Genomic DNA, 27,429 nt, shown 5'->3' with positions numbered 1-27,429 from the left:
CTAAGGGTGGCTTGGAACCCACAGAGAAGAGGAAGGGAGGGAGGGTACAACAGAGAGGGCAAAGACGCTTACCTTCCGGACATTGTAGATCCAGTTGAGATAGGCTGTGACCTTAGTGTATACTCCTGGGGTAGTAGGCCCCCCACAGCCATGGCCCCAGCTCACGATGCCCACCACTTGCCACCGGTCAGAGTGATACATCAGAGGGCCACCGCTGTCGCCCTGTGAGAGAGGCCAGAGCAGAGGCTGCTGGGGAGGGTGGGCAGGGCTGGGGTGGAGAGGTGGGCTTCTCCACCGTCCCCTCACTGCACTGGCCCATCTGGTCCCTGCTCTCTAGCGCCCTCTGCTGTTCCCCCTTCACTTCCCCTGCTCATGCTGTTCCTGCAGCCTGGAATGCCCTTGCGTTTTGGGGCGAAAGGGTTCTGTCTGCGGTCAAGCAAGTTGTAGGTGTGCTGTTAGCCCTTTCTTGGAGATCTGCAACTCACACGAGCTTAGTGAGGGCTCTAAGGGGTCCTGTAGTAAGGAAGCCTGGTTATCTTTGTCTAACCTAGTGCATGCTGAGTCGCTTCAGTCATGTCCGGCTCTATGTGACCATATGGGCTGCAGTGCGCCAGGCTTCTCTATCCGTGGGATTCTCCAAGCAAGAATACTGAAGTGGGTAGCCATTCCCTTCTCCAGGGGATCTTCCCGATCCAGGGATAGAACCCGCACTTCCTGCATTTCAGGCGGATTCACCTGGGAAGCCCATCTAACCTAGTAGTTTCCAGATTTATTGAACCATTACAGGAGGGCTTATTTCCTGCTAGTCACTGTTCTAGATAACTGAGATCAATTAATGAAAAGAGAAAAGATCCTTGGCCTAAGGGAGCTTGGAATTAGATGGAGAGAGAGAGAGAACAAGCAAACTACAAAATGACATTTTCTTGTATAAAAAATGAGAGATAGCGAAAAGTGCACTTATTTGGGTGTCCTTCTTACCAGCTCTTATAGCCTCTGGGGCTTCATCCCTCAGAACCCAATAACTCGATAGCTGAACTGCCTGTGGAGTTTCTCACCCCCGCCCCCATTACCGTGAACTCCCTGAGGGAAGACACGGTCCTCCAAGTTCTGCATCCACCTGATATCAAGTCATCAAGAGAGGCCTCAGAGATGCCTCTTGAGTGAAGGAATTTAATGACTGAGAATGGGGGTGGGAGAAGGGTTTTGGGTTTTAATGAAAATAGTTCAGAAGATCCTCTGGGTTGGGATGTGAGAATATGTTCACGGACTGGCCAGGAGGATGGGCGAGGGGCAGTGCACTGGGGCTGAGATAGGTTTTCTCTAGAGTGGTTCAGCAGCTTGAGGACAGCTGTAGAGAAAACAGACCTGGGGTTCCTGCCTGCTAGGGGCTCATACTGTTTTAAGTGACGGGAAGTAAGAGCCGGCGGGGAGGGAAACATCATCTTTGTATGTAAAATGTACATTTGAAATCTCTCTGCTCCTATCTGTCTGTCCATCCATCCATGCATGCATCCATCCTTATATCTTTCTCCCTCTCCCCCTTCCTCCCTTCATCACACACTGAGTCGCACACTGCGTGCCCACCGTATGCAAGGCTTCATGTGGGGCATTCATCCTCTGAACTTTCTCATCTCTTCAGAGCAGACTTCCCCTGTCTCTGTAATTCCCTCACGATCCTTGGAGGCCGCACCTGGCAGGTGTCCACGCCGCCCTCCGGGAGGCCTGCGCACATCATCGTCTCGGTGACCTCCCCCTGGTACGCATCCTCTGCGTTGCACCGAGTGCTGTTGATGACCTGGACGGATCCCTGCTGCAGTATGTCAGACATCTTCCCTGGAGGTTGAAAACACACTCGCATTGCCATTCTCACCTTCAAATCCCAGCCCAGGACAGTTCTGTGGGTTTCCTGGTACCTTGGTGCTTGGACCTCCAGGATGGGTTTTTCTAAAGAATGGTCCTCCTTCCCATCACTTTTGGGAGCTGCTCACTTAGTCCTGTGATCCTGAGCCTGGCACTTACCTCCGTTCTCTTCTGTAAATCCCCATCCAATGACCCAGAGTGGGGTGCCTGGAGTGAGCTCCTCATCAGAGAAGGGCAAGCAGATGGGCCTGATTGTGCCTACCAGGAGCAGAGAGGAAGAGGGGACCCAAAGTTCAGGAGAGCCTGGCAGCTAAACCCTCTGTAAGGGTTAACACCAGGGTTTCCATAGCACATGTTCCATGGGATGTTAATAGGAGTAGCATGGGAAAAAAAAAAAAAAAGATTCTGTGGTCAAATAACTTTAGAAAATGTGTTGGACTTCCCTGGTGGTGTAGTGAATGGGAGCCTACCTGCCAATGCAGGAGACATGAGTTTGGTCCCTGGTCCAGGAAGATTCCACATGCCACAGAGCAACTAAGTCCATGAGACACAACTACTGAGCCCATTTGCTGCAGCTGCTGAAGCCCGCGTGCCTAGAGCCCTTGCTCTGCAACAGGGGAAGCTATAGTAGTGAGAAGCCCAAGCACCGCAAGGAAGAGGAGCCCCTGCTTGCCACCCTGGAGAAAATGCTATGCAGCAATGGAGACCCAGCACAGCCGAAAACAAATAAATAATTTTAAATAAAGAAACTGTGAATCAAACACAACAAAACAAATTGCTAAAAAAAAAAACCCCTCTGGTGTCATTAATATACTCATGTGTTCCAGGAAGAGAGCTATGGTATAAAAATGTTTTCCAAACTTATTTGAGAGAGGAACCCTCTTGTACCCAAGGGACCCATGTTCTATGGAACCCACCATTGGAGATGCTGATCTAAATACCACCCAGTGTAAGCTTGAGTCATTGAACAGAGCTGGTCAAAGATGCTATGGGCTGCCTTAACAGTAATGAGTTGGTGTCCCTGGAGGAGAGCAAATGGGCCCAATGACCCTTTGGCAGGGAAACTGTGCAGGCTTTTGCACTGGTTGGGGTAGAGGATGGGCCAGGAGATCTTTTAGGTCCCTCACAACTCCAAGATTGGATGAATCTGTGATTCTCACTTGGGGTGCTCTATGTAGAGAAAACAGACATCAGAAGAATCTGGCAGGGATCGGGTGTCAGTTAAGAGCTCGAGGAGGCCTCATGGCTTTCATGATGATAGGCTGATATACTTGCCAGAAACAATGGGCCCACTGAGGTCTTGAGAGGAGTAGTGATGTGCCCAAAGCCACTTAGTGAAAGAGCTCGTGGCAGAATGGGAGTTCTGTCCCCAGGCGCCGGCTCTCACCAGAGAATGTGAGCGGTAGCTGCAGCTTCACGAGGGCAATGTCGTGCTCCCTGGGGTGTGTGGAGTTCGGCTCAAGGATGAAGATCTTGGCCACAGGCAGGGATGGGGAGCTGCCCAGTCTGTCTGAGCCAGCCCTCACCTTCCAGTTGGGGACATCGAGATGCTTCCTGGGGGCAGAGACAGTGCGGTTCAGGTCTGAGCCAAGCATGAGGAGGTTTTGCCAAAGGCTAGGTCTCCAGGGCCCTGGGGAGTGGGGTGCTGCATGTCTCTGCCTTGGAGGGACATGATGGTGAGGGGTGCTGGAGAAGGGGCCATCTGAGGAATCACCTACTGCAGGTCAGATTCTAAAGAGGGGTTTTATTCTTCTCCCTGGTGAAACCTGCCGGAAGAAATGTATAACTGGAGGGCTGGGGAATGGGCTATGCCCAGTGCCTGAGCTCTGGGTCCTGACACTCTATCCTCTAGTGCATTTTACTGGTCTTTTATTCATGTGGTACTTGCACTGTGCTCAGTTCTACTGTGTACAGTAAATCTCCTACATATGAACCTTCAAGCTGAAGACTCTCAAAGATGGGAATGTGTGTTTGCATGTCCAATCATTTAAGTTCGTTAATGTGTCTGACTTTATTTGTAAAAGTTGGGTACCTAGGCTAACTTTGTTGAAGTTAATGAACCAATTGGACTCACAAACGTATTCTTGGAAGGTAACGCGTTCATATGTAGGGAATTTACTGTGCTAGTCTTCTTCCTGACACCAGACACAGCTGAGTGCACAGGGGAAAAGTTTATAGCTTTTATCAGATTCTCTAAAAAGGTTTAAGATCACTGGCCTACACTGTGTGTCCTCTGAGGCAGTTATTGTGTCTACTGCATGAAGGCACATGGTACCTAGTAGGTACTCATAGATGGTGAATGAATGAACAGATGGATGAATGAAGGTGAAGAGGACCTAGAATGGGCCTTCTCCAGAGGTATGGGCAGGCCTCCCTCTGCTGGCTGGTAACAGAATACCTTTTTTTTTTTTTTTTTTTAACTTCTGGATATAATGAAGGAGTGGCATGGACCTTAGATTTGGAGCCACTTCTTGAAAGACTGGCAGAAAGGGAGAGAGTTCTCAAGCCTCCCTTGGAGTCCTCAGAGGCAGATGGGAAGTGCTTTTGTGCAGTGAGTGATGTAGGGGAGAGTGAGGACATGGGGTCTTTGTTGGCTTCCCCCCCAAAAGGGAAGAAGTCAGGCCTGGTGACTGGTACCCTCTGCTAAGACCCCCAAGGCCTAACAAAGGATGTCATGTCCAGTGTCTCATTAGGCAGCCACACCCTGGTACATGGTCTTCAGGGGGCAGGGAAGGGCTGGAGGGCATCAGACAACAGATTGGAGACAGAGGACCCAGGCGCTCCGGTTCCTCCACGGCTCTGACCCCAGGGGCTCCCCGCGTGCGCCTTACCAGAAGCAGTGGGCAGCCGTGAGGATCCAGTGCGGGTCTAGGATGCTCCCGCCACAGATGTGTTGCTTGTTGTACTGGATGCTGACCTGCCAGGGCCAAGAATCCACAGAGGCCTCCTTCCCACCCACCACCCGAGGGGCCTTCACGCTCTGTCCGCAGTCTGGACTCAGAGGGAAGGAGGAAGAAAGAAGGAGTCAGGCTCTTGGGGACTAGGGTTGTCCCCCTTAGAGCCCCCAGCCTATCCTGAGCGGGGTCCTTAGGACTGGGAACAGGGGTGGGGGTAGAGGACCAGGCCAATTTTGAATTAGTCACCGGGAGACACTGAGTGTCCCAGACGTCCCCCCAATCTCCATCTCCTTTTTTTGGCTTCGGACGGAGTTTATACTGGGAATATAGATGTGTCCATTGTGCTGGAATTCGTGACCTTGAAACTGAACGTGGACCCAAAGTCCTGCCCAGGGGTGTGTCCCCAGCTGCTCCCACTGAGTAACAGTGAACAGATGCTCACAGGCTGCTTTGGGATTGGAGAGTGGGAAGAAAGTTCCAGAAATGGATCTTCCCATCTCAAACACACCTTTCTCCAAGTCCCTTCCCCCTGCTCAGAGAGTCTCCCGATTTGACATCCTGTTCCCTCTTCCACATCCCACTCTCCTGGCTCTCAAGTCTGACTTGCGAACTCTTGTAAAAAAATCTCCAGTTCCACCTCTCCGCCCTGTTCCCAGCCTCTCCAATCCTTCTGGCAGTCACTGCCACAGTGATGGTTCTAAGGGGGAAAGGCCACCACCCTCTCTGGGTTTGTGCCTGGAAGGGGCTTGTGAAACACTTTCTAATTCCAAACACTGCTTTCTACACATCCCTCACTCCTGCACTCAAAGCCCCTTAGCATCCCTCTCTATCTGTAGGGGAAGAGTTTAAACTCCTGCTCCTGGCAGCCTCCTGATATAAAATCGCTGTCTAGCCTAATCGATCTGCTGGTAGCTCCCTGAAAAGTCTTTCTGTTTTTGCTCCAGGAAGTCCCTGTCCCTGAGATGCCGTCTCCTCTTATGTTTATCTAAATCACTGTTCATTCAGCTGGGAAGAGAGCACTGGCCAAGACAGAGAGACAGACCTGGTCCCTGCCCTCTTAGAGCCTACAGTTCATTCTGTGATGTTTAGCCTGAGCATTTTCTCCAAGTTGGCTGATCCCTGGGGATTTTCCTCTCCTGGCATTTTCACAGTCTGCCTGGATGTTGGCCAGCTTTCCTTGTTGTCGTAGTTCAGTCCTGTCTTCTCAACGAGACTGAAGCCTCCTCTAGGGAGGGATCTGTGGCTTAAGCCTCGCTCTGACTTCAGAGCTGCTTAGCTCAGCACATCAGGTGCTCAGACCGCATCAGTAACTTGGGATCACATGATAGTGGGTAAAAGTCTTAACATCCAGCAGGGATGCATCAGTCAGTTCAGTTGCTCAGTCATGTCCGATTCTCTGCGACTCCGTGAACTGCAGCACGTCAGGCTTCCTGTCCATCACCAACTCCCGGAGCTTGCTCAAACTCGTGTCCATCGAGTCAGTGATGCCATCCCACCATCTCATCCTCTGTCATCCCCTTCTCCTCCTGCCTTCAATCTTTCCCAGCATCAGGGTCTTTTCCAGTGAGTCAGTTCTTCGCATCAGGTGGACAAAGTGTTGAGTTTCACCTTCAGCATCAGCCCTTCCAATGAGTATTCAGGAATGATTTCCTTTTGGATGAACTGGTTTGCTCTTCTTACAGTCCAAGGGACTCTCGAGAGTCTTCTCCAACAACACAGTTCAAAAGCACCAATTCTTTGGTGCTCAGCTTTCTTCATGGAGAAGGAAATGGCAACCCACTCCAGTATTTTGCCTGGAAAATCCCATGGACGCAGGAGCCTGGTAGGCTGCAGTCCGTGGGGTCACTAAGAGTTGGACATGACTGAGCGACTTCACTTTCACTTTTAACTTTCATGCATTGAAGAAGGAAATGGCAACCCACTCCTGTGTTCTTGCCTGGAGAATCCCAGGGATGGGGGAGCCTGGTGGGCTGCCGTCTATAGGGTCACACAGAGTCGGACACGACTGAAGCGACTTAGCAGACTTAGCAGCAGCTTTCTTCATAGTCCAACTCTCACATCCATACATGACTACTGGAAAAAACCATAGCTTTGACTAGACAGACCTTTGTTGGTAAAGTAATATCTCTGCTTTTTAATATGCTGTCTAGGTTGGTCATAGCTTTTCTTCTAAGGAGCAAGCATCTTCCAATTTCATGGCTGCAGTCACCATCTGCAGTGATTTTGGAGCCCAAGAAAATAAAGCCTGTCACTGTTTCCATTGTTTCCCCATCTATTTGCCACGAAGTGATAGGACCGGATGCCATGATTTTGGTTTTTTGAAGGTTGAGTTTTAAGCCAGCTTTTTCACTCCCCTCTTTCACTTTCATCAAGAGGTTCTTCAGTTCCTCTTTGGTTTCTGCCATATGGGTGGTGTCATCTGCATGTCTGAGGTTATTGATACTTCTCCTGGCAATCTTGATTCCAGCTTGTGCTCCATCCAGCCCAGCATTTCTCATGATGTACTCTGCATATAAGTTAAATAAGCAGGGTGACAATATACACCCTTGAATTACTCCTTTCCCAGTTTGGAACCAGTCCATTGTTCCATGCATGCACACTACTGAACTGCAGGGCTGCATGCACACTGCTAAACTGCAAAGGCTGCGAGGGTAACCTTCTTCCTCTCAGGTGGTCCAGTTTCTGGCCATCTGCCAGGCTCAGCTTGGTTCTCCCATGAGGCTGGTGGGATGAGTGGGACCTCAGAGCTTGTTTTTCCTTCTGATCTTCTCTCAGAACTAGGGGCTCTCCCGGATTCTGTTGGGCTGTTGGACTAAAGGGCTTCTTGGGAAGATGAATTTCAGAGAGATCAAGTGAATTACCCACGGTCACACTGGAACCCAGCAGGACGGGTGCTGTCCAGATCTCCTGATGTCCCCCCTGCCCTTCCGGCCCCATGCTGCTCACTCTGGAGCATGTTAGTCAGGACTATTGCTCAGTTTGGCACTTCCTCGATGTGGCCTCACACCTCTCTCTTTGGTCAGCCATTAGCTCCTGAGGACAGAGGCCAATTCTCTTACGTATCTTCTACTTCCAGCTACCATCCGACAGTGATGACGCATCTTAACTGTTCCATGAATCTTTGCTAAACGGAATAAGCAAATGAGATTACGTGGGCCCTGGGCAGGGGTGAGAGCGGGTAGAGGCTTGGTCCTGCCCTTTCTGGTTTTCCTACTCTCTCTTGGATCTCTGCCCACAACAAGTGTGGAGATATGGGTGGACAGTGGGAGGGAGTTCTTAACACTAACTACTTGAAGGAGTGTTCACCTACAAGCCCAAGGTCCAAGGAGTAATGTCTGGACAGAATAGAGTGACATTTGGAGTCTGAGTGATTTAAGAATGAGGATGAAGATCTTCCTTCCTGCTTATTGCTGGCCCAGGACCCAAACCCTCAGAGGCGGGACGTACTCACCAAGGCACTGCAGGGAAACCAGGGAACCTGAGAGACAGGGGCTGGAAAGGAGACACAGGCGTCCTGTGGTTTTTGCTTGTCTTTTGGCTGGCAGGCAGGAACTCGGGTCTCCTGGCACTATTGATTCCAGTCCCCTCCCAGCACCCGGGAAATATGAAGCCTTGCCTGGTGGGGGCTGTATAGACAACGTGCTGTGCTGTGCTTAGTTGTTCAGTCATGTCTGACTCTGTGACCCCATGGTCTACACCCTCCAGCCTCCTCTGTCCATTGGATTCTCCAGGCAAGAACACCAAGGTGGGTTGCCATGCCCTCCTCCAGGGGATCTTCCCAACCCAGGGATCAAACACAAGTCTCCTGCAATGCAGGTGGATTCTTTACTTTCTGAGCCACCAGAGAACCCCAAGAATACTGGAGTGGATAGCCTATCCCTTCTCCAGGGGATTTTCCCAACCCAGGAATCTCACCAGGGTCTCCTGCTTTGCAGGTGGATTCTTTACCAGCTGAGCCACTAGGGAAGCCCCATATAGACACCGTACTTCCACCCAATTCAGTGCGACTGAATGCAATTGGATTCCACACCCCTGCTGACAAGCACCTGCTATGTGCTGGGCCCTGCCTGAGTCACAGCCCACCCTGGGGCTCTTGGCAGCCTGAGATGGAAGAGAGCAGAGGCTGGACCAGTGTCTGCGGCACTGCAGGCTCTTCAAACAGAAGAGGAATGGGATTTTAGTGAAACTCCAGGCAAACAATCATTCTGCTCCTGCTGCTGCTGCTGCTGCTAGGTTGCTTCATTCTGCTCCTAGTCCTCTCCTTTTCAAGACTTACTCTTTGATGAATAAGCAGCTCTCAACAACCTCCCTGCATGCTAAGGAGACATCATTTTCTCTGTGGGGTGACAGTGTTCCTGTAGATGCCGGGCTCTGGCACAGGTGGTGGGCATGAGAACAGGACTGTGGCCATACAGCTGCTCCTCCGGAGAGTTAGAAATGCGGTGAGGGGTGGGGGCTACTCTGGCCTGGGTGAGTGGCAGGAAGGACAAAGTGGCCTTTGGAATCCTGCCTCTGGGGCTCAAAGAGAGCATAAGGCCATAGGAAACCAATTTGGTTTTCTTATTTGACTGATGAAAGTCCGCCAGCATGTGGACAGCTCACTTTGTCCGGCTGCCCATTGTATTAAGCCAAAGAGTCAACACAGAAAACCGCTCAGAAATGTGATGCTCTAGCTTTTGATATCGGACCGTCTGCCTGGCCAGGAGTTCTTGTTGTCTGGCTTATGTTCCCCTTGCTGCATCCATTCAGGGTGGTCTGGCTGCAATCCCAACGACGGCGAGCATGGGTGAGCTTTCTGGGCCAGAGGCGTCCTCTCACTTACCCACTTGAGTTTTGCACCTGAAGCTCCTGCAGGTTCTCTGTGATTTTGACAATGTCCAGATCTTGGGCTGGGCCAACGCCCACAGCTCTGAAGGTGGGTTTGCTGCTTGTGTTGGGAGGGAAAGGGAGAGAGTGAGAGACATGAGCTGAGGCAGGAGCTCAGACCAAGGTGGTGGGAGTAGCCCCCACTCCCAGGAGAGGGGGCAGTGGAGGGAGCTGGGTGGGGCGTGGCAGGGGAGTGGAGGTGGCCTTGGTCAGCGAGCGCAGTGCCTGCTTTGCTAGAGGACAAAGGGCGGTTCCTGACATCCAGGATTCAGCCCTGAGCACAGTGCTGACGTGGACTTGCTTTCTTGGGCAGGGAAGACTGGTCCCGAGCCCAGAGCTCTGAAAAAATGTTATGGACACCCTTTTGTAACTCCCAGCTCTGTCCTTATTCCAAATGTCTCAGCTGTTTCTCCTGGTTCACAAGGAGGCAGAGGAAACAAGTTAGCACCCACTCCTACGTTGGAGGGAACTAGAGGTGGACACTTGGTTCTCCAAACGAGGCATCTGGTCTGAACTTGGTAGTAGGGTACACTTACGGTCCCTTTGGAGGTGGGACAGGCCAAGATCAGGCTTCACATGCATTCAGACAAACAGCTCTCTCATTTGGATCACTATCCCTCTTTCTCTCCACAGATCCATGTTTGTCTTCTTTCAAACCTTGAGTACAAGCCTTCCTTCCTCCAGGAAGTCTTCCCTGATTAATCTCATCTTTCTGATTGTTGCTGTACTGAATGTGCCTCTTTCCCATCTCTCCTATCCTTCCCCATCCTTTATACCAGTCATGCTAGTGTAAGCTCTGTATGCAGGTTTGGGTCAACCTAAGACACTGGCTGACTGGCACTTTCTCACATGCCCACCCAGGAATCTGGCACTACCTGGATGACCCGGCCATGGCCCCTGAAAGGCTGGAGTCTAGCAGTGCCGGGTTTTGTGCTGAGAGCCCTCAAGCCTGAGATTCTTGTCCTGGCTCTGATGCTAGCTTGATGTGTGACCCTTGGCAGGTCACATTTTCTCTCTGGGTCTCTCTCTAAGCCTCAGTTTTCCCTTCTATAAATGATGGGTGGACCACATGATCTTCAGAGTCCTTCCCATCTTAAGCCATCTAGAGTTTTGTGGTCCTGGAACAAGAAGACCCTCCTAGCCAGGGAAATCTGAGATACAGAAAGAGGGATCATGGTGGAAGTGGACATTCTCAGGAGAGTTAGCCTCTATTCACCAGTTACATCATGATGAATAATTCTGATCAGCTTTGAACTTGCAAAGCCCAAGAGCAAGATGGCTTGATGCCTTAAAGAGCTTAGAAGGACAGAAAACCTAGGAGCCTTTTACCTTAAGAACCCCTGGAGACATCCTGGTTTCATAATCAAGCTGCAGCCTGCGCTGCTAGTACAGCTGACACTGCAGTTGGCTGGACTGCAGGAGGGAGTGGGAGGGGCTGCAGCCAGGAGGCCAGGCCGGGGTTGCTGTTGGGGGAGGGGTGACGCAGGGGCAGGGCTTGCCTTCCTAGCTCTCCCTGGAAATGAAGAGAGCAGGGTGTCCTTTCCAGAGGGGACTGCAAGTTGCACACCGTGGAGGGCAGAGAGCAGGAGAAACCTGGCAGCCGGAGAGCAGAAGGCACCAATAGTTCTGATGGATCGGTGATGTCTGTCTAGAGTACTTATTGAAAAAGGGGCTTGAGGCTGCTCTAGGGTTTGATGGAAGAGGATTCTGTGATTGACTGATGGATGATGTCTGCCTAGGATGTATTTCCACCTAGTCTCTGGATCCAGTTTCTTAGAATCCTAAAATTTGGGGCCTGCCAGGAAGAGATTATCCCCTGTGCAGCTGAATGCATGGGTCCTTTTCTATCCTCTCCAGTTAGGCTCTGAGTGATCAACTGTCTCCCCTCTCCTCCCTTTACAGATGAAATCTCCACAAAAGAGAGAATAATCCAACCTAGAAACAGATATAATTCTGACACCCAGGAATTAGGGGGTCTTGGGCACACGTTCCAGCCCTCTTGCTCCCAGCTACTATCCGATCGAGTTATTCACCTTCTTTGAATCTACTTACAAAACAGATAGAATAATAACTACCATTTCGGTTTTTGCCAAGATCAAATGAATATAAATACACAATGTGAATTACCCTTCTTATAAGTATCCTTTTTCATCCTTAATTACCCTTCTTATAACTGTATCCTTTTTCATCCTTAATTATCCTTCTTATAACTGTATATTTTTCATACTTTTTAAAACTGCTTTTGAAATTTGCTGAGAGAGCTGAGATCGCTGATGAAACCCCAGTGAGATCAGGTTCATTTAAACTAAATTTTAACCAGTAGGGCTTTGAATAAATAAATAAGATTTTTTTTGTATTCTGGGGCAGGGACGGCATCTTGCCAAACCAAGAAGAAATGAGGGTTGAGGAGTAAAGGAAAGGACGGGATTATAAAGGAGCCTGAACGGTGTGGGCGGGGTGGGTGGGGATGGGGGTGAGGGTGGGGGAGGGGTGGGGCAGATATTCTCTCTCTCATAACCATGCTATGAGGTTGGCATTGCTTCTCCCATTAATTCTTTTTTAAAATTAATTAATTAATTTGACTGTAGGCCTCCCAGGTGGCTCAGTGGTAAAAGAATCTGCCTGCCAATGCAGGAGACACGGGTTCGATCCCGGAGTTGGGAATATCCCCTGGAGGAGGCAATGGCAACCCACTCCAGCTGCCTAGGAAATTCCATGGACAAAGGAGCCTGGTGGGCTATCCATGGGAGTCACAAAAGGGTCGGACATGACTGCGCCACTAAGCAACAACAACCAGATCTTAGCTGTGGCATGCGGGATCTTCAGTCTTCATTATGGCACGCAGAATCTAGTTCACCCACGAGAGATCAAACCTGGGCTCTGCACTGGGAGCGCAGAGTCTTAGCCACTGGACCACCAGGGAAGCCCCCACCCCACCCCCCGCACACCTCTCCATTAACTCTTCAACAAACTGAGGCTTACGAGATTTAACTTCATGCTGCTTGTAAGGAAAGTGTTTCAAAAGCAGTTGTCTGACTCCAATACCTACAATCTTCAGGAAAGAGAGAGGAAGGGGGAGGGAAAGCGGGAAAGGGGAAAAGAGGAAGGAAGAAAGAGAGGCAGAGAGGTCATGGGGTGAGGTGACAGCCGCTGGACCTTGGGCTGGGTACCTGTCATAGCCCATCTGCCGACAGGCGGTCTTGGCCAGAGCTTCTGTGAAGCTGTCGAAACAGGCGGAGGCCCAGTTCTTTGTGGTGGGGTTCAGCACCTGCAGGGTGGATCGGTCCCTGGAGAGGCGGACTGGGAGGGAAGGAACCCGGGTCAGCTCAGGGCAAGGACTTATCTGGCTCATCTCCCAAAGAATTCATCATGTGACCAGCCCGAACCGGTGGTCCAGACCCTGCCAGGAACCAGGGAGCCTCACAGAGCATCAAACCTTTCCACCTCAAGGGGAATTCCTCTTTTGGCATTGCCTGACTGAGTCTTGTTCTGACAGGAGCTAGGGTGACCAGATGTCCTGGGAATAATCTCCATTTTGACTTTTTCCCTGGCATAATTATTAATAGCTCCGCGTTCACTTTTGAGCTTCCCCTGTGGCTCAGCTGGTAAAGAATCTGCCTGCAATGTAGGAGACCTGGGTTCAATCCCTGGGTTGGGAAGGTCCCCTGGAGAAAGGAAAGGCTACCCACTCCAGTATTCTGGCCTGGAGAATTTCCTGGACTATGTAGTCCATGGGGTCGCAAAGAATCGGACACAACTGAGTGACTCTCACTTTTTAGATGTATTTGCATATATACATTTGATGGTTGTATTACAAGGCCTTCCTACCCGTGGTTCACACAAGTTCTCTAGTCTGGGAAAACTGCTCAAAGAGGAACTTTGCTCTTTTTTCCATGTAAGGTCAGAGAGGGGTAGGTGAGTGAGAATTGCTATTGGCAGCAGGGTGGCAAGGCTCACAGGCATTTGATTTCTGATTTAAAAAAAGGAGCAAAACACAGGGTGTCATTCAGCCTTGCCCTATAAAAGCCCCCATCACCTGTGTCCTGGGCTGTCTTTTCTTTGCAGAGTCCAAGTACTAGGTGGATCAAGCTGGATTAACCCAATCCAAGGAAGAACATGGGTTTTTATGTAAAAACCATCCTTTGAAGGACCTAGCTCAGTTTTGTTCCATAACGTGTTACAATAAACACTTCTATAATGAATAGACACCCCTGGTGGCTCAGACGGTAAATAAACTGTCTGCAATTCAAGAGACTGGGTTTGATTCCTGGGTCAGAAAGATCCCCTGGAGAAGGAAATAGCAACCCACTCCAGTATTCTTGCCTGGAGAATCCCAGGACAGAGGAGCCTGGCGGACCATAGCCCATGGGGTTGCAAAGAATCAGAAATGATTGAGCAACTAAGCACACATGCAAAATAAATAGAAGAATCAATAGCTGGCTAGTGGCCGTATGGTCTCTTTGTAGTCCCTTTGAAATAACAGGTGTCAGAGAAAAAAGGGAACTCCCCAGGGTCATTTAATTCAGCATCCAGGTGCAGCAGGAATGGGGAAGGCTCAGTTACAACTTCCTGTCCCCTCTGGTCCACATTTGTTCATCAAAATATACTGAGTGTTTTCTACACGTGAAGTATCGGGGATCCAGTAGATAAGACATGATCCTGCTTTTAAGACTCTTACCATCGGGAAGGAAGCTGACTAGGCAGGCGCCAGATGCTGTGCAGTGGACCAAGAGGACCTGAGCCAACTTCCTGCTCTGCCCACTCCCCTGGCCCCTTGGCCCCTGGACTCACCTGCCACTGGAGGTCCAGCGGGGAGTTTCTTGACGCAGTACTGCTCATCCTCTCCCGAGGCACAGTCCTGGTGGCCATCACACACCTGCTCCCTTGGGATGAAGAGGAGGGGCTGCCCACAGATGAAGACGTAATTGTCCAGAATCACCTTGACTGGAAGGCAAGGGCAGGGAAGGGCAGAGAGGGATGGTCAGGCAGGCAGCCCAGGGGCAGGAGAGGCTGTGTTTCCCTGAAAACCTGCTGGGCCTGGAGACAGGCAGATATGGGTTCCAGGCCCACTTCTGCCACTTAATTACTGGTGTCCTCAGTCTTCTCCTTTGTAAAGTGGAGATAATAACACCAGTCCCCATCCCTAAAGATGGCTGAGGAGTCTATCAAGATCACGTGTGAGGAGCAACTCAGAAATAGCCCCACTCGCTTCTCAACCCCAAGTACACAGGGCCTCTGGGGACAGAGGAGACAGCACTGGGCCCGGAGTCTGAAGACCTGGAACTGGCTCTGCCGCCTCCTGGGGGATTTTAGACTAATCCTTTGCCCTTTCTGGGCTTCACAGGGTTGTGGAGAATGAACGCTCAGTGGGCTGGTGGTTGTGAAAGTGTCTCATCGCTATCAGGCGCATTTCTAGGACGAGGTGTTTTTACCTGGGGTTGAAAGACCGTTACGAGGTTGGTGTTTTGCTTGCTTTGTCTGCAGCCTCCTGCCTTCAGAGTCTATTGATCCTTCTCTGTCTTGGATGATGGGACGGAGTCTAGTGTTTTTAAGTCCTCAGGAAACAGATATTTCCATACTTTTCCAAACTCTCCCAGCTCCTCCTGTCTAACTGAACTCTCCTTTGGCCTGAAGCTCCCCTGGACAGCCTAGCATCACCCTTGAGTGGCCCTCAGAGTGATGGAAACAAGTGTCATGATGGGCCTGCTTATTGCTGCTAACAGCTTTCCGGGCATTGTCACCCGGAGTCCTGACAATAACTTTAGGAGGTAGGTGCTATCATTAACTCACATTACAGACAATGATATGGAAGTTTAGAGAGTTAGGGTTTATTTCCCAAGCCACATGCACTTAGGTGGAGCCAGGATTTCAATTAGTCTGTCCAGCTCCAAAGCTCTTTGCTGCTTCTCCCAGCCTTCCCTATAGGAGCTTAAAATGTGACTTCTTGGTCCTGATGCTCTTGCTTTGAGAAGTAAGGGAGAAGGAGTAGGTCAGATATTTCCTCGACTTTCAGGGTTTGGTTCGTGGTCAGGAACCAGGGTGAGAAAGGGTCAGTCCTGCCTCCTGGGGGAAGCCAGGATACAGTGTCACCAGTCGAGCCCCCAGAAACCAAATATTGTTGGAGCCCAGCCCAGGAGGGAAGTTCAGGTTACTGATTCTAGTTGTAGAACCTGGGGGCCCCAGGCTGGAAGTCACTCAGGACCTTCTGGGACAAGGAAAGCCTGACTCTAAATCCTGTATTAGTACCTGCCCTGGCTCACCCTGAGCCTGGCCCTGTCTGCTCTCTCCACTATGATGGGGCACATGGTCAGAGAAGGTAAGCTCATCTTACTATTAGTTTGAGCCAAACAGGCTTAGGACAACAAATCTGCTGATGCCCACCACCACTCTTGGGTCAGCCAAGGTCTAAAGGGTTTGGGTTTATCTGTGTCTCATGTCCCGTGGGGCACTCAGGATGGGTGATGTTTATGTCTTGGATCTGCATTTCCACCACCACGAGGTAGAAATGGACCTACTCAGTTGGGGGCCTGATTGTCTGTCCTGGCCCCTCAACTGCCGTATCCCCCTTCTCTGGCTCAGTGCCCAAGGGGAGACTGAGGGGTTGGACCAGATGAGCTCTGAGTGTCCTCCGATGAGGTGGAGGCTGCCCCAGGCTCCTGGAAAGCTGTCCTGGCCTGGTGAGCAAACACATGGCCTTGACCTCAGCCCTACACACTGCATGATGACCTCCACTTTTGCACAGCCTAGTTTTTAATCCAAGTACTTTACACACATTACCTCATTGGTTCTCTGATATCCCTCTGATGAAGATAGGATATTTTACAGGCGAGGCAACTGAGGTTAAGAGAGGTTGGGAGACTTACTCAAGGTCACACAGCACCAAGAAGGGGCAGCACCGTGATCCCCATCCCAGGTGTCTTGAGTGCTAGTCAGGCCCTCTTGGCCCTACTTCCTGGGTGAAATCTGTGGTCAGTACCCTGCTTGGCCATTGTGGGGGGTGGAGGTGAGGGCTCAGTCGTAGGGTGGGGTGTGGGGGAGGCTGAGAGGGACAGGCTCTGGGAATCAGGGCTTGCTTGATTCGCTCATCTTTGGCCCCAGAGTGGCCTGCTTGGATCACACTGGGTCTTAGGCTCCAGCCATGGTGAAGCCAGAGCTCAAGATGGGGCGAGGCACTGCCCTCTTGGGCAACTTCCCTAATGCCTCTTCCTTCTTCCCCTCCTCACAAGCAGACATGCTCCGTTCCTCCAGCCCCAGAGCTGCCAGAATTCACTCAGCTTTCAGTCTGCAGACCTGGGAAGGAGGAGGCTGGGGGCGCTGCTGCTGCACAAATTGCCTGATTAGGTTTGTAACTGGTGCAAACTGTGCTTTCCTGGCAGAAGGAATCATCTGGGACAGAATCCATCTGGGATAGATGGGGGCGGAGTTCATCTCCCCTCCACTGCAAGAGCAAGGCTTCGTTCAAAGCAGGGGTGGATTCAGCTATATGCACATCACCTCCCCTTGACTCTGCTGGGGTGGAGGGGGGAGGGTGGGCAGTGCTGGGAGGTGAGGGCAGGGGAGGGATGGGTGGGAGCTACCCCTTGCTGGAGTGAGGTTGGAGGCCGGGTGGGGGCTGGAACTTACTGAGGATGGCCACCACGACGATGGTTGCCAGGCTCAGCACTGCTGCGATGATTGGGATCCCCACTTTTTTGAAGGTCTCCAGTGGGGTGCGGGATTTGCGCAAGGGGGTGACATCTGTAGGGGGAGGGAAAGAGCAGTCAGCCCTCAGAGGCTGCCCCTGCCAAGGGCTACAGCCTCCCCACCCTCTGGCCCCAGGAAAATTTTGGGGATAGTTTTGTTTGGTGCTGGGGTTATTCCAGCAGACTAGGCTCAGCTTCCTCAGCGCGTGGACCCCCGCCTCCTTTCACTTACCCAGGCCTGTCCATCTTTCACGGTGCTCCTCCAGCCGTGGCCCCTGTCCTGGGATGTTTTACCCTGTCCAGTCTGACCTGCATCTGCCCCAGGAGAGGCCCGTCCCTTTCCCTTTACTATCACGTGACCTCTTTCCTGGGCTTCCCAAGTGGCGCCAGTGGTAATGAACCTTCCTGTCAATGCAGGAGACGTTAAGAGACGGGATTCAACCCCTGGGTTGGGAAGATGCCCTGGAGAAGGGCATGGCAACCAACTCCAGTATTCCTGCCTGGAGAATCTCATGGACAGAGGAGCCTGGTGGGCTACAGTCCACAGGGTTGTAAAGAGTCAGACAGGACTGAGCATGCGTGCAGGCATCCTCTTTCCTGGGTTAACTTTTGACCAGACTTTAAGCTCTGGGTGTGCAGGGGCTGCCAGCACAGTACGAGCTTGTCCAGTCCAGTGTGCTTTGTAGCTCAGTCGTGTCCGAGTCTTTGTGATCCTACGGACTGTAGCCCTCTAGGCTCCTCTGTCCATGGGATTCCCCAGGCAAGAATTCTGGAGTAGGTTGCCATGCCCTCCTCCAGGGGATCTTCCTGACCCAGGGATTGAACCTGAGTCTCTTAATGTCTCCTGCGTTGACAGGTGGATTCTTTACCACTAATGCCGCCTGACAACGGAGTAGGTTATTAATAATGTTAGTGGGTGTTGTTTTTCAAGTTCCAGCAGTGAGTATTCAAAACTGTCCTCTTTCCTGTGGCCGTGGACATGGCGACATTTTGCTCCTTCATTCATGTGCAGTTTCTTCACTGAGCACTTACCTCTGGGGATTCAAGGTTGGCTGGTTTTCCCAGAAGTCCTTATTGGGAATTCTTTGATGAGTTCCAGGGCCCAGTGTCTCTGCCTCCCTGATGTTCTCATGGAGAACATCATCATGAAGGGAAGGGTTTTCTTGGTTTATAGTCTGTAAAGTTTACTCTTTATAAAGTTAACCAACCCTCTGACCTGTGAACAGCGTCCCTGCCTGCCTCAGTTCCTTCAGCCTGTCAGCCATCTGCTGCTAGACAGAGCCTCCTAATACTTTGCTTTCATCCTGTTATGTCCCTGCTCCGGAACCCACAAGGGCTCCCCACGACTTCCGTAGCTGGACCACACTCTTCTCTGGGCTTTCAAGCCCACTGTAATTTGGCCTCCTGTCCCAGTCCAATGGATCTCCACTGCTAGCCCTCGCCAGCCCCCGTTCCACACGAACAGGTTCACTCCCTGGTCCTTGCACAGCCTGTAATCGCTCTTGACTTCAGAATTGTCACTTGGCACAGATTTCTCCCTCCCGGGCTCCCTTAATTGTCTTCTGGTTTGGCAGTTCCCAGGCTTACTCAGGTGATGGAGCACTTGTATGTCTGGTGTTCTTTGGGGATGCCAGGGAATACTGATATGTTAAATCGCAAAGTAGAAACTAGGCATCATTTACCTGCTGAAGATTGTATTGTTTGTGATCTTTATTAACCCATGACCCTGAAATAATAAGCTGTCAAAGTAAGTGGGTTTGGTCATTTCCCTATGAACCTGTCATATTAATATTTGTTTTCTGCTCAATTTTTTTTTTTTTTTTTTGCTGATCCAGGCTATCAGGCATAGGTATCAATAATTTAAGGAAATGGAATGAGAGGGGAAAAAATCCCTCTATATTTGGGAAGACTTTATCTATTAACTCCTTTTTTCTGCTGTAAGTCAGGCAAATACTGCTATTTCCATTTTATATGCTATTTTTTGCTTTTACTTTTTTACAATTTAATTAAACAAATTTTTGGCATGTGGGATCTTAGTTCCCAGACCAGGGATCAAACTGGCATCCCCTGCAGTGGAAGTATGGAGATTTAACCACTGGACTGCCAGGGAAATCCCTCCCATTTTCTATTTTACTAGTGAAAGCACTTTTGTTCAGGTTGTTCCTCGGCAGCATGGTCAGACTGTAAACTTCATGAGGGCAGGGACATTAGCTGTTGTATTTATGCTGTAGCTCAACGTCCAGTCCAGGGCCTGGCCCATGCAGGCTGTCACAGTATTGCTGAAGGAATGAGAGAATGAGGAACTGAATGAGTGAATTAGAGAATCACTGCCACTGGGGTTTTAGGTTTGTTGGTCCTTTCTCCCGAGACTGTGCCTTCTACTTGTATTAATAGAATGAATCCTGGAGGTCACACTTGCTCAATAAATGTTTGTTGAATGATGGACAGGTGTCTTCCATAGCATTTAGCACTTGGAGGTGGTAGTGAAAGTCCTGCAAGAGGGGTTTAGTATCTACTTGGTAACTGATTGAGGCCGAGGTAGACAAAGGAAAGCCAGACCTGAGCTTACCGAGGCTGTTCAGGGGTCGATTGATCTCAGGATCCTGTAATTGAAGGAAAAATAGTCAGTGAGTTAAGAGAGGGAGCCTCTTAGGCTGGGGCTATGAACTGAGTGAAGGGCTTTTATATATGTTCTCTTTTCCCTGTTAAGTCTAAGCTGGCGGTCTCCATGATGTATAAATAATTGGTTCAAAATATGAAAATTAGTTGTGCATTCAAATGACCTGGTACAGCAGGTTTACTAGTGGTAGCAACTAGTTATCAATCATAGAAGCAACTGGCTGCTGGGCTATTGAGTGTTTTACTGAGCTTCTAAGATGATTTTGCTTTCTTTTATGTTTTTGTCAATCATTTGTCTACTTTTACGGATGATATAATTCTATAGAAACTTGAACAAACACTTCAAAAAAGGAGATGCTTCCGTGGCAAATTAAGTGCCAAAAGATGCTTGATATCATCACTCATCAGCCTAATGTAAATTATTTTTATTATTTTTACCATGCCACACGGCCTGTGGGATCTTAGTTCTCTGACCGGAAGTTGAACCTAGGCCCTCAGCAGTGAAAGTGCAGAGTCCTAACCACTGGACCACGGAGGAATTCCAGGCCAATGTAAATTCAAACCGCAATGAGCCATGTCTACACAGACACCAGAGTGGCTAAAATTAAAAAGCCTGACAGTAACAAGTGTTGATGAGAATGTGGAGCTGTTGGAAACCTCATACACTGCTGCTGTGAGTGTAAATTGCTACTAATATTTTGAAAAAAGGTTTAGCTGAGTTTACTAAAGCTAAACAAATGACTCTTCTATGATTCTATGACCAAGAATTAGGGCCAAGAGAAATGAGTACATTTGTTCCACAAAACACCTGTATAGAAGTCTTTGTATTACATCCAAAAGTCAATCGCTGGTGGAATAGATATGTAAATTGTGGTATATTCATATAATGGAATATCATGCAGCAATAGACAAGAATAAACCAGTGCAAAATGCAATGACACATGGAGTAATCTCAAAGATGTAATAATAATAAAAAAAGAAACTATAGACACAAAAGAGTATTATTTCATATATATGATTAGAAGGTAAAGGTAATCCATGGTGATAGAAAGCATAACCGTGATTATAATGAGGGTTATTGGAAGGAGCACAATGGAGCCTTTTGGAATGTTGGAAAACTGGATCTTGATCTAAGCATTGATTACATGGGGGTATATTGTTGTTCAGCCGCTAAGTTGTGTCCAACTCTTCTGCAACCCCATGGACTGTAGCCTGCCAGGCTCTCTGTCCATGGGATTTCACAGGCAAGAACACTGGAGTGGGTTGCCAGTTCCTTTTCCAGGGCATCTTTCTGAGCCAGAGATTGAACCTGAGTCTCTTGCATAGCAGGAAACTTCTTTACCACTGAGTCCCCATGGGTAAAAATTCATTGAGTTGTATGTTTTAGATTTGAGTAGTTTACTGATCATATATTATACTCAACAGAATAAACAGAAACAAAAAGCAACCAGGACACTAAAATATTTCTTCAAGTGTAGTCTTTTCAACACACATACAAAAATAAATATCCAATGACTCTCACGCAAAGTACTTGCACCCTTTCCTGCAATGCAGAGGCTCGGGGAGGGTGCTGCCTAAGTTCATGTTTTCCTGCCAGCTGTAAACTCTCTTTTCTTTCTTCCTTTTCCTTGTCCTGCACGTGACCTGGAGCCCCTGGGCAGGGCGAGGTCTAGGTCTCCACCCCGGGGCTCACCAGCCCACTGGCTGAGGTCACAGCCATTCCAGAGCAGGTGGGGAAGCTTCAGGTCCCTGGACATTTCCAGCTGGAATTTCCTGAGTCCCACTGGGGATTGAGAGGGATTCTTCTAATGCCTTGGTTGTGGTGGTGGGGGGGGTGATCTAGATTAGAAATTGTGGGGTCCCTGGGAGCTGCCTGCTCTCATGGCAGACAGAGTCATTGGGAGAAGGAGCTTCTTCCTTTCTTCCTCAACTCTGTGGTCTGCTGTGGGGACGGGCCTGGCTTTGCCCTGTGGGGGCACTACGCCACGGGTAGCTGGGGGATGCAGCAGAGATGGCCAAGGCTCTGCAGGGACCAAGTTGGAACATGGGCTCTGCCTCCTATTAACTGTGAGCCTTTGGGCAAGATACTTAACCTCTCTGAGCTTTAGGTGTCCCCTCGGTAGAGTGGGGAAAATGACACCTGCGTCATAGTGCTGCCGTGAGATATCTAGCGGGAAGTGCCTGGTTCACAAAGCAGCTTCCTTCCGGGCCCTTCCTCCCTGTGCCCCCAGACACTTGGCCCAGGAATCTACCCGGGAACTCTCCAGTCGGTGATCTCTATTTCTTACTGCCTTTGCCTTTAGTGCTTTGAATCTGGCTTGTACCTAGTAGAGGCCTAGTAAATGACTGCTAGAATTCTGGGCTCTGTACTGTAGCTTCTTCTGGGCCGTCTCTCCTCCACCATCACCAGGACCTGCATCAGCAGCTACTTCCGGGATGAAGATGAGAACAAATCCGGTGACTCCCTCCGTTTTGGTAGCTACAGAGTCAGGCGATGTTACCAACAGTAATCTACACACAATCAGCAAGTAACAGTCCACAAAGCTCTTTTGTCTAATTCAGTCTAATACAAAGGTGAAAAGAAATAACACTTGTCTGATAACCAGAGTGGTTCAATAGCTAAGTATTAAACAAATATTTGTTGAGGGTCTGTGTTGTACCAGGCACTGCTCTGGCAGCGGCGGATTTAAAGACAAATGAGAAATAACTACAGCAAGGATGAGAGAAGTGCCAAACAAGATATGAGGGACCCTGCTCTTGAGAAGCTTGTATCCTGGGGTGAGGAGGGGGTGGGGGAGTCAGGGAGATAGTAGGGGAGGGTAGAGAAGAGCCGATCATCAACAGATAAACCCAGACAGAGTTGGGTGCTATGTGGAGAGTAATGCGGGTGATGGGAGACAGTACCTGGCTGTGTGCTGAGAATAGGAGATCTAGGGAAGGGATCAGCTTAGGGAGGGCCTCTGGTCTGATGCTTGAATGACCGGAAGTTGCCAGGCAGGCAGGAATAAGCTTGGTGCTGGGGGAACAGAATGGAGATCAGGGTGGCTACCAACAGTATCAGGATGGATAGAGGGATAAATAGACAGTTGGTGAAAGATTCAACTGTGCTTCGAAGATGAAGGCAATGCGTGTATGTGTTCAGTGGCTCTGTCAAGTCTGACTTTTTGCAACCCCCTGGACTGTAGCGCGTCAGGCTCCACTGTTTATGGAATTTTCCAGGCAAGAATACTGGAGTGGGTTGCGATTTCTTCCTCCAGGGGATCTTCCTGACCCAGGGATTGAACCCGAGGTGACCTCAGTTTCTTGTGTCTCCCATGTTGGCAGGCAGATTCTTTACCAATGCGCCACCTGGGAAACCCCTGAAGGCAATGTGTGCTTAGCCACTCACTCAAGTCTGACTCTTTGAGACCTCGTGGGCCTGTACCCACCAGGCTCCTCTGACCAGGGGGATTCTCCAGGCAAGAATATGCAGTGGATTGCCATGCCCTCCTCCAGGGCCTAAAGGCAATTGGCCTTACTCATAGATTGAATGCTTTTGGGCTTTTAGTGAACAGACAAGAGGGTATACGCTGAGATGTGGAAGGCTATGGGAGGGGCAGTTTGGAGGGATATCAAGAGCATCCAGGTGGTGGACAGTCCCCCGTCAAGTCCTCCTTTTTCACAGAGTCTGCCTGCACATAAAGGTCTGCATTGATTGAAGCAGGTAGGTCGAGTTTCTTTTGTTTATTATTTCAACAAATATTGACTGTTTTCCTTTGGTGGGTCCAGAATTGTGCTAGAAGCTCAGAGAGAGCAGGAACAAAAGAGGCCTTCAGCCTGTTCTTGCTGGGACCTTGAATTCCTCATCTCTGAACTGAAGTGACCTCGGTACCCCGGGCTAATATGCTTTCTGTTGCTATCAACCGAATAGTGGTCATTATACAGAAAAGCCTTACCTTTTAGAAAACAAAAGAAAAATGGGGAGAAAAGCCTGCAAACTAGAACGATAGAGGCTGCGGTTGTTTTGGTCATGACTGTCTCCTGCAATGCCTGACACACTCTGTGTATTTAATAAATCTTTGCTGAATGAAAAAATTAAGGAAAAGGTTGCAGTGTCAGGGGTCAGTCCCAAGCTAGCCTTGAAGAAGCTGGCTGTTAATTCACACAATAGAATATTACGCTGCAGTCAAAACACACGAACTATAGTGCCACAGAGTAATACGAATGGCGTGAGCAATTTCATATTAAAGGAAAAATCAACTCCCAGAAGATCTCATAGAACACAGAATCTTTTCCAAAAAAAGCAAGGAAATTATAAACATGGGATTCAGGTTGATTCTAGCACCCTTTCTGGCCTATCAAAGATGTACAACTAAGATCTGTTGAATTAATAAACAAAAGACACTTGCCCACCTACCTCAGCAAGGAGATCTCCTGGTTAGATGTAGGTTATTGCTAAATCCTGGCTTTGGTTTTGGGTGGTAGGTTTATGGAGACTTATTATGTTACTGAAGCTAGGGGGTGAGCTACGTACAGTGAGCTCTGCATGGGCCAACGGTGAAATAGGCCATGAATCCAGGATTATGATTTATCCAGGGCCGTGCACCCAAGGGTCAAAGAGAAAGGAAAAATGCAGCCACCTGGCTCTGCTGAGGGCTTCAGCTGAATAGTGGTCAAGGTGTTAAACTCCCATCCTCCTGATGTTCTGCTCTGATTCCCACCTTTTTTCTTTCTTTCTTTTTTTTTTTTTTTTTTAAAGATTTTTGGTTTTGATGTGGATCATTTTTAAAGTCTTTACTGAATTTGTTACAGTATTACATCTGTTTTATGTTTTGGTTTTTTGGCCCCAGGGCATGTGGGATCTTAACTCCCTGGCCAGGGATTGAACCTGCACCCTCTGCATTGCAAGGTGAAGTCTTAACCACTGGACCACCTGGGAAGTCCCTACTATTCTTATGCTGCCCGAGTTCTTCAGTTAGTGGCTCACTCTTTGGTTTTTCTTGAAGCCTCTCTGGCAAACATCTCCAGCACAGAGATGAGAGATGATGGGTTACTAAACTGGCAAGGGCAGCTGCTGTAGGTCAAAGGCATTGGGGAGAGTGGGTAGGAAGGTAAGTGCATTTTAGGCCTATGAATGACAGCTGAGGAAAATCAATGCCAACTACTTTCCCGAGCAGGATAAAGATGGGGACTCAGCAGCTGCGTTGCCTTTTGGTCCAAAATCAATCCTGAGCAGAGGGAAGGGGGAGGGGGGAGCTGAGAGATGTGGGGACCAGATTAGATCCTGGGATCTGGCCTGCCCCCAACATTGTGGTGGATCCCTGCATGATCACAGGGTACACGGCTGAAAGGGTCTCTGGACACCATCTCAGGCAACTCCCTTGATTTCCTGGAGAAAACCCTCCAGGCCAGGAGAATATATTGCCTTGGAGCTGATAGAGTAAAGGGGGCTAGGAGGCCACCAAAGACCAGCTGTGCCTCCTTCTGCTTTGCTGGAGGCATCTCCGTTTATCCTCAGGTTGAACTCAGCCTCTAGCCACAGCTGCCACAGCCCAGGCCCAGCCCTGCCCATGCAGAGGCGTTGACCCTCCTCTTTTGGTTGGGGCTCCAGGTGGGGTCACCTGCCTTATTGACTCAGGCTGCCAGTAGAGCCCTGACTCACGGGGCCAGCCGAACCAGTGTCTGACCTAGGGTTCATCCTGGAATAAGGCTCCTGCTGTCTGGAGTAAAACAAAAGGGCAAGAATCCCTAGGGCTCCAGAGACCCCAGAGCTGGAGGGAGGTGGGAGGTGGGTGGAAGTTATTTGACTGGAAAACATTACTTTACTGCCTACTGCCTGATTCTATCAGAGAATCTTCTTAACTTGCTTCTCAACTGGGGGCAGAAAAACATTAACCCAAGACCTGAATATGGAGGCAGAACAACTTATTCTGCAGTTGGGTATTGTTACATATCTTTCATAAATGCCATGAGGATTAAATACTTTCACAACAACCCTGAGAAATTATCCCCACTTTATACAAGAGAAAACCCAGACTCCTACAGATTGAGTGGTCGCTATGGCCCCAGAGCAAGTAACAGATCCAGCCCTTGAGGCCAGCCTCTTGGACTTGGCGGACTGTTGTTTTCATTTTCCCACTGTTTCAGGAAGCTGTTTGGTTGTTGTCAACCGGTACTGGATCCTTCTGATTCTCTACTCCCCTGCAATGAGGTCTAGTTGCATAAAATTAGCATGCAATCAACATGTAGAACTTACTCCCGGCATCTCCCCAGCCCTTCTTCAGTCTGGAGGCAAACCCACCTCTGCATGGTTCTTGACTCTGCTAAACTGTCCCTGAACAGGGGCGAGAAGACCTTCCTCCCAGGCTGAGTTAAGGAAAGGGCCTACTACAGTGCTTGGTACCTGGCAGGAGCTTTATTGATTCACTACCCCTTCTTCCCTCTGTTCTTTTAGCTTTGCACTTTATCACCGGCTCTCCTTCCTTTACTTACCTTTATTTTATTTAACTTCTTTCCTTTATTTACCTCAGCCACTGCTGTTTATTATTTTTTTAACTTTTAGTTTTCCATTGGGGTACAGCCGATAAACAATGTTGTGATAGTTTCAGGTGGACAGCAAAGGGACTCAGCTGTGCATATACATGTATCCATCCTCTCCCACACTCTGCGCCCATCCAGGCTGCCACATAACATCGAGCAGAGTTTCCTGTGCCAGCCAGTAGGTCCCTGTTGGTTATCTGTTTTAAATACAGCAGTGTGTGCATGTCCATCCCAAACTCCCTAACTATCCCTTCCCCTCAAGTCCCTGCTCTTTTAGATCCCCAAGAAACTCCTGATTGTATTTAGCTCAGCTCTGAATCACAGACAGCTATCTCAGTTGTCTCCCCTCCAGCACAGAGATGATGAATCAAACGTAAGGCAGCTCTTGTTTTTAAATGGGGGCGAGGATCAAGTGTACTGTAGGAAAGACAAAGACCCAGTTGGGGGAGTATGTGTTCTCACCTTGCCCTGTCTTCTGACTTGCTGGGTGAGCTTGGGCATGCTCCTCGACCTCTCTGAACCTCAAGATGCCTTCAGTAATTGGGAGCTCTCTTTCAGAGATGATTAAGCAGAGAAGAGGGTAACTAACCGCACAATGAAATGGGCACCACCAGGCTAATAATGAGGCAAAAAAGAAGCAACTGCTCTCAGAGGCCAGAAAGCCTGGTCAGCTCCTTGGTGTGCTTTCTTTGCCAAGCAGCCTGCCCTTGGACCTCATTTCTCTCTTCTTTTCTGTAATGCTATCTCTTCATTCCTTATTCCAGGAAGAAGTTGGTAGGGGCGCAGAGCTGGCTGACTGGGGTGTAGAAGAAGGGAGAAAAGCAGGGGTCTACAGAAAGGGTCTTTCTGGCCCTGATCTGGTCTGTGGCAGCTTCAAGCTCCCACGGGGTCTGAAGCCCTGGCTTCCCATAGTCTCCCTGGGAAAATTTAGAGCAGGGATGCTGCTGTTGCTAGGTGATGGGATGTACAGGTCCTCAGGGGCTCTG

General features: G+C 49.5%; 1 protein-coding gene across 1 annotated transcript; it reads right to left on the bottom strand.

Annotated features, from left to right (window-relative positions):
* Nucleotides 1-26,944, bottom strand: TMPRSS4 (transmembrane serine protease 4). The gene is made up of 12 exons (XM_068987970.1): nt 26,906-26,944; nt 19,875-19,908; nt 17,247-17,360; nt 14,415-14,567; nt 12,794-12,923; nt 9,580-9,681; nt 8,209-8,249; nt 4,692-4,851; nt 3,248-3,414; nt 2,020-2,118; nt 1,691-1,833; nt 1-222 (listed from the first exon to the last, which is right to left on the bottom strand). Exons 1-12 carry the CDS (start codon nt 26,942-26,944, stop codon nt 1-3), a joined length of 1,404 nt encoding a protein of 467 aa, XP_068844071.1.
* Nucleotides 26,945-27,429: the final 485 nt, after the last annotated feature.

The sequence above is a fragment of the Capricornis sumatraensis genome, chromosome 16 (genome assembly GCF_032405125.1).
Source record: "Capricornis sumatraensis isolate serow.1 chromosome 16, serow.2, whole genome shotgun sequence".
In the NCBI taxonomy this organism is placed as follows: domain Eukaryota; kingdom Metazoa; phylum Chordata; class Mammalia; order Artiodactyla; family Bovidae; genus Capricornis; species Capricornis sumatraensis.
Note: the sequence above shows the minus strand (reverse complement) of the source record. Positions and strands in the feature narration are given on the sequence as shown.

Bases quoted from the DNA above. Each gene is read 5' to 3' on its own strand.
- TMPRSS4 (XM_068987970.1), bottom strand. From the start codon at position 26,944: ATGCCCAAGCTCACCCAGCAAGTCAGAAGACAGGGCAAG. The intron at 19,909-26,905 runs GTGAGAACACAT...CTTCAATTACAG, and splicing joins AAGTCAGAAGACAGGGCAAG to GATCCTGAGATCAATCGACC. The intron at 8,250-9,579 runs GTAAGTGAGAGG...TCTCCTTTCCAG, and splicing joins CAGGTGCAAAACTCAAGTGG to CCCCTGTCTCTCAGGTTCCC.